At 46.7% G+C, this 7,180-nt stretch overlaps 1 protein-coding gene across 3 annotated transcripts in view; it reads right to left on the bottom strand.

The window, feature by feature from the left end:
* LOC143282987 (activating signal cointegrator 1 complex subunit 3-like) overlaps positions 1 to 7,180 on the bottom strand; it is a 259,018-nt gene that overhangs the window by 149,985 nt on the left and 101,853 nt on the right. For all 3 annotated transcript variants that reach the window (XM_076588946.1, XM_076588945.1, XM_076588944.1), the window contains exon 36: positions 7,160 to 7,180. This exon is cut by the window's right edge and continues 105 nt beyond it. In XM_076588946.1, the coding sequence (XP_076445061.1) occupies positions 7,160 to 7,180 (21 nt within the window). The remainder of the gene's footprint in view (positions 1 to 7,159) is intronic.

Below are 7,180 nucleotides of genomic sequence, written 5' to 3'. Positions count from 1 at the left end.
ACTGAACACGGGCACCGTATCCACTGGCCAACCGGCTGACCACCGCTCGGCACACAGCATCACGGCACACTGCACCACAGGCTGCTGGTTGCACTGACCGTGGCGGTGGGAGGCTGACGTCCAGTGCTGGACATGCTGTCCACCGGTCAGATCCAACACGTCAGAACGGGGATGGGGGTGGGTCAGGCAGGCTGGCCCCCCATTGCCCGCTGACCGAGGGAGGCTATTGTATCATCAGGTCGCGGTCCTCAAAACTGATCCAACGTCTGGCAGTGGGTTGGGGAGGTGGACCGCAGCCATCTGACAGTGCTGCCGTTCCCCTGCCTTTCTTGAGCAAAACAGCCCCAGTTTCTCACGCACAGAACTACTGATCACCGTCCGAGACGGGAAGCAACCCAATCCTTTTTGCCAGGATTCAACTTGGTGCTCTGCCAAATTCCACGCGGAGAGCCTACGTGACTGGACCAGTCTTGCTCTGTTATTTTTATCAGTGCGATGACCTCGCGTTTCTGGAATCATTACGTCCCTCTCTTCCGGTTTGCTTGGGGATCTGCAAAATGCAGTCCTTTCATAATTATAGAACACTCTTTCTTTTTTTCTTTTTCTTTTTTTTTCTTTGTAAATCTAACTCCTTTCTGAAATACCTATGATCAGTGCTTGGGGATGCTCACAGGCTGTGAAAAATAGGAGGCTGAAAGGACAGACTGTCATCCAACCCACTGCCGCGTTTTGGGACAGGTTTCTGACCGTGACACTGACATGAGGGATGTCACTATACTGACATGTTGTACATTGCTGATGGTAATGTGTGCATAGCTGATCATTCATGCTGATGTGCTGTCCATGTGTGTGTGTGTCTATTTATGAGGAACTGATGTGCTGTCCATGTGTGTGTGTGTCTATTTATGAGGAACTGATGTGCTGTCCATGTGTGTCTATTTGTGAGGGATTCATGTGCTGTCCACGTGTGTGTGTGTGTGTGTGTGTTTATGATGTGCTGTTCATGTGTATGTGTCTATATGATGTATTGTTCATGTGTATTTGTCTATTTATGATGCGCTATTCATATGTGTGTGTGTGTGAGTGTGTGTGTGTCTATTCATGATGTGTTGTCCATGTATGTGTCTGTCTATGACGTGCTGTCCATGTATGTGAGGCAGTGGGTGTGCTGTTTGTTGCGGGCGACAAGAGGAGGGGGGCGGAGCCCCTCCTGACGATGCCATTTTCATCTGTGATATTCATGCATTCCTTAATGCATACGCCATCAGTGTACATAGTCATCACAAGGTTCAATGGAAGCTGCAAGCGGGCTGCTTAGCTTTTCTCTCTCCCTCCCACCCTCCCTCTATACATAACTATGTGTGTGCGTGTCCCACCCTTTCTTTCCATGATCAAAACCTTTGTCATTTTGCTTATATATATATATGACACAAAATCTAGTCGTCGTCGTCGTCTTCATTGTCGTTCTTTTCAGTGACGTCAAACTTTTCTCCCCCCTTTTTGTTCATTTCCACCCCCAGGCAATGTGAAAGAATCAAATCACTTGAACCCAAACCAAACTAAGACGTGTGTACTGTCCAAATGCTGGGCTGCGCTGCGTTCTTCCCACGTTTCTCTGGGTCATTGCAACAGAATATACAGATGGGGTTATCTTTCACGCCACGTCAATACAGATGGGGTTATCTTTCACGCCACGTCAATACAGATGGGGTTATCTTTCACGCCACGTCAATACAGATGGGGTTACCTTTCACACCACGTCAATACAGATGGGGTTACCTTTCACACCACGTCAATACAGATGGGGTTACCTTTCACACCACGTCAATACAGATGGGGTTACCTTTCACACCACGTCAATACAGATGGGGTTATCTTTCACACCACGTCAATACAGATGGGGTTATCTTTCACGCCACGTCAATACAGATGGGGTTATCTTTCACGCCACGTCAATACAGATGGGGTTATCTTTCACGCCACGTCAATACAGATGGGGTTATCTTTCACGCCACGTCAATACAGATGGGGTTATCTTTCACACCACGTCAATGTACAGGTTTCTTTGACCCCCCAGTGACTGTAACATGCAGACAGCGACAGGTACTGGTCGTTAAGGTTCATTTCTCACCTGTCAGACGTCAGCGGGTTCAGACCTATGGCGTTAACATCATCACCGTAGAGTTCAGTCCTGAGTCACTAACATCATCACCATTAAGTCCAGACCCGAGTCACTAACATCATCACCATTAAGTCCAGACCCGAGTCACTAACATCATCACCATTAAGTCCAGACCCGAGTCACTAACATCATCACCATTAAGTCCAGACCCGAGTCACTGACATCACCACTATTAAGTCCAGACCGGAGTCACTGACATCACCATAGAGTCCAGACCTGAGTCACTAACATCATCACCATAGAGTCCTGACCTAAGTCACTAACATCATCACCATAGAGTCCAGACCTGAGTCACTAACATCATCACCATAGAGTCCAGACCTGAGTCACTAACATCATCACCATAGAGTCCAGACCCGAGTCACTAACATCATCACCATTAAGTCCAGACCCGAGTCACTAACATCACCATTAAGTTCAGACCGGAGTCACTGACATCACCATAGAGTCCAGACCTGAGTCACTGACATCACCATAGAGTCCAGACCTGAGTCACTAACATCATCACCATAGAGTCCTGACCTAAGTCACTAACATCATCACCATAGAGTCCAGACCGGAGTCACTAACATCACCATAGAGTCCAGACCGGAGTCACTAACATCATCACCATAGAGTCCTGACCTAAGTCACTAACATCATCACCATAGAGTCCAGACCGGAGTCACTAACATCATCACCACAGAGTCCAGACCGGAGTCACTAACATCATCACCACAGAGTTCAGACCTGAGTCACTAACATCATCACCACAGAGTTCAGACCGGAGTCACTAACATCATCACCACAGAGTCCAGACCTGAGTCACTAACATCATCACCACAGAGTCCAGACCGGAGTCACTAACATCATCACCACAGAGTTCAGACCTAAGATGTAAACGTCATCACTGTTCCTTTTCTGGGCCCACAGGTTTTTCTTTCCGAGACCAATGCTGTCACTGGGCACACGGAAATATTCTCACCCTGCTTTCTCTTCCTCTCTTACCGAGCTCTTCTTTGTCAGCCTCTCTCTCTCTCTCTCTCTCTCTCTCTCCTGGCTTTCCACCAACCTGCGATGTGCGAGCGTTGCCATCTCTGTTGATAAGTTTAGCAAAATACCGCCCAGCCAAGGCTGATTGGTGTGGTGACGCTCTCTGTTTGCTTCACGTAAAGCGACTGTCAACATGCGATATGTTTGCGTTCCTGTATCTATCACCGACAAGCGTGTGTTCCTGTGTCTGTCACTGTGTTGTTTGTGTTCCTGCATCTATCAGCGATATAGTGTGTGTGTCCCTGTATCATACATGTCTGTCAGCGATATGTGTGTGTCCCTGTATCATACATGTCTGTCACCGATATGTGTGTGTCCCTGTATCATACATGTCTGTCAGCGATATGTGTGTGTCCCTGTATCATACATGTCTGTCAGCGATATGTGTGTGTCCCTGTATCATACATGTCTGTCACCGATATGTGTGTGTCCCTGTATCATACATGTCTGTCACCGATATGTGTGTGTCCCTGTATCATACATGTCTGTCACCGATATGTGTGTGTTCCTGTATCATACATGTCGGTCAGCGATATGTGTGTGTCCCTGTATCATACATGTCTGTCAGCGATATGTGTGTGTCCCTGTATCACACATGTCTGTCAGCGATATGTGTGTGTCCCTGTATCATACATGTCTGTCACCGATATGTGTGTGTCCCTGTATCATACATGTCTGTCAGCGATATGTGTGTGTCCCTGTATCATACATGTCTGTCACCGATATGTGTGTGTTCCTGTATCTATCAGCTTAGCCAAGGCAGACTTCCGTGGAGTTATTTATTAATATGATGTGAATGTGTTCGCGTGTGTGTCCTCTTGTTGTTTCCATGCCCACACCGTGTCGCCACAAGCGCCTGTCTGTCTGTCTGTCTGTCGGGCAGGCCGGGCGGCGACACAGGGCAGAAAATCGCGGATCACCAGATATCCAGAAGTGTACAGAGAAACATATCATTCACCGTTCACCGTGCACCCCACATGTCATCCACACCCTCCCGTGCTGTTCACTGTACTTATTTTATATCCCCTGTCACCACCACCAGTATTTATACGCGTGTACATATTGTGTATTGTTCATCATCATCACTGTGTGTGTGTGCGCGCGCGCGCGTGTGTTTGTGTGTGTGTGATTGACGGAGTTTAGTGAAATAACGTGTGTGAAATGTTAGTTGTTTGGCTCCAAAATGAATCAAGCTGAACAATAAGTGAACACAGCTTCACATTTTGCTCTGTGAGTGCACTACATGCCTTCAACACCAAGGGAAAAAAATCACTTCCTTCTTTTCACTATCATTTTTCAATTGTAAACAAGAAAACGAAAGAGGATTTGGGATATTTTTTAATACCTGTTTCATGAATATTTTCCTGCAATTTATAATTTTATATCTGGGTCGAGAGAGGAGTGGAGTGGAGGCGGTTGGGGCGGGGGGGGGGGGGGGGGGAGCCGCTGCTTTTTCACTTGAAAATTGTTGTAAATTCCAGTTCTGAACTTTGCTAACTATGACTATGACTATAACTGTGTTGTGTTTACTTCCCTGCTTCCGCTGTTCCTGAAGTTTTCTGGAATCATATCACAGTCATAATAGTATGTGATGTCATGTCTCATATAATATATGCACAGACAAATATACTTGCTGACAGTATGGACTTGCATGCACGCACGCACACACAAAACACACACACACACACACACACACACACACAAAACCTGCTTCACACCAAAGTTATGAAACTTGATTCTGCCTTATACAAACCACCTGTTGTTGCCGACCACACAATGCAATTGATGATGATGACAATGACGACAATGATGATGATGATGATGATGATGATAATGATGATTATGGTGATGAAGATGGTGTGTGAAATGCTAACAACATCCACAATGATGATGATAATGCCTGTGGAATGCTTGGCGACATGACATGTATTGTGTGTCTAAGTGGTGGTCATGATGATGTACAGGCCAGGTATGTGGTAGGCTCTTTGATCTAGTCAGGTCAGGTGTGGGGGTGGGGTAGGGGTCGGGTGTGTGTGTGTGTGTGTGTGTATACAGGTGATGCCTTTATTTACAGGCTTGTGTTCTGACGTGCGCTGCCTGAGTATTAACACACTGTTTATGTCAGCTGGTTATGTCATCTCCATAGCTGTCTGTCTGTCCGTCTCTCTCTCTCTCTCTCTCTCTCTCTCTCTCCCTCTCTCTCCTCTCCTCTTCTTTTCTCCCTCTGCTCTAATCCTATTTATCCCGGAGCCATTGTCCGTTTTCTTTCTGTTTTGAAATTATTGTGGTCTGGAAGAGTAGTGTTACAATAACAATAAAAAAAACACAAATAAAACAAATCCATGACTGGGTCATTCAGTTTCATTTTGAGAGAGAGAGAGAGAGAGAGAGAGAGAGAGAGAGAGCATTGATGGATTTTATACACAATGGTTTTATTGGTGATGTGAACACACACACTTACATGCTGTCCAAAACTATTATTGTTCCGAGACTGTTCAAAACACACACACACACACACACACACACACACACACACACAGAGGCAGGCAGGCAGGCAGGCGGACACAGACAGACAAACAGATAAAACAGCAAAAGGACAGAAGACACAGTCCAGAATCCTACAAACAGACCAGCACACACGACTGACATAATCACACACTCCTTACAGAGACAGACAGAGGGGGAGAAGAAGACAGACATACAGAGAGGGAGAGACAGACAGACAGACAGAGAGAAGCGTGGACTGGATGGACAGGACGAAAATGAGAAAGACTGCAAAGACTCCTAGAAAAAGACTGAAGGCAGAACTCCGCCACATTTCCTTTCCTCCTGGTACTTCACCATAAAGACACACAATCATGCCAGCCACTCACAAAGCGCACAGTGCTTTCACTGGTGCAGACAGCAGAAGGACAAAGGAGAACAACAAATCAAGGCGAAACGAAAACAACGCAACCAGAACAAAGACAGCCCAGCCGCACAAGACGAGCGAGAGACAGTCTGAGAGGAAGATACAGCAACAATAATTGATAACAACAAGGGACATTTCTACAGCACATATTGCTGTTTTTTTCTGGAAATATTGCTCAAAGCACTTTACATTGCGTTCCCTCACAACTGCCCCCCCCCCCCCCCCCCCCCCCCCCCCCCCCCCCCCCCACACACACACAGAGAAACACCTGCCAGAATACACTCGCGAACAGCCCCCCTATTGAACCACCACCTGCCTACCCACAACCCCCTCTAGAAGACACATCCCAACAACACTCACACACGCACAAAAACACGGGCACTCGCAAGCTCCCCTACCACACACAGATGGCAGACTCCCTCCCCACAATAAAACATGAACTTGGAACCAGACCCTACCGACTGGAAAATCACTGTTGTCGGAAAAAGATGTGTTTTCAGAGCAGGTTCAAAAGAAATCAGCGAGACGGAATGTCACACTTTGTTCTGGCAGTTTGTTCCACAATGACAGGGCCTGAAAAGAGAAAGATCTCTAACCCTGTTGCTTCTTCTTCACGACAGGGGTTTTCAATAGCCAGGTATCGGAAGCAGAACGAAGGTGACAAGATGGAAAGTACACTTCAAGGAGGTCAGAGACTTCAATGAGGTCAGAGAGATAGCGAGGGCCAGAGCTTGAGAGGGCAGAAAACGACAAACTGGCCGGCTAACAAAAGGTATCAGGACAAAACACACTGACAGACAGACAGACAGACAGACAGACAGCAGAAGCACACATTGGCTCTTCAAGAAAATTGCGAAGATTTAAAATACAATGTAGGAAGAACCTGTGTTTTTCAAAGAAACTTGACCACACACACACAAACACCACAGAACACACAAGTCATATACAACAACAAAAAACAAGCACAATCAGATCCCCACAAACACCTACACACACACACACACACACACATCCCCACCCCCTCCCCCACTGACCTGGGGTTCATGACGAGCCTC

The sequence above is a fragment of the Babylonia areolata genome, chromosome 6, assembly GCF_041734735.1.
Source record: "Babylonia areolata isolate BAREFJ2019XMU chromosome 6, ASM4173473v1, whole genome shotgun sequence".
In the NCBI taxonomy this organism is placed as follows: domain Eukaryota; kingdom Metazoa; phylum Mollusca; class Gastropoda; order Neogastropoda; family Buccinidae; genus Babylonia; species Babylonia areolata.
The sequence above is the reverse complement of the archived record's forward strand: the minus strand, read 5'-3'. Positions and strand labels throughout refer to the sequence as shown.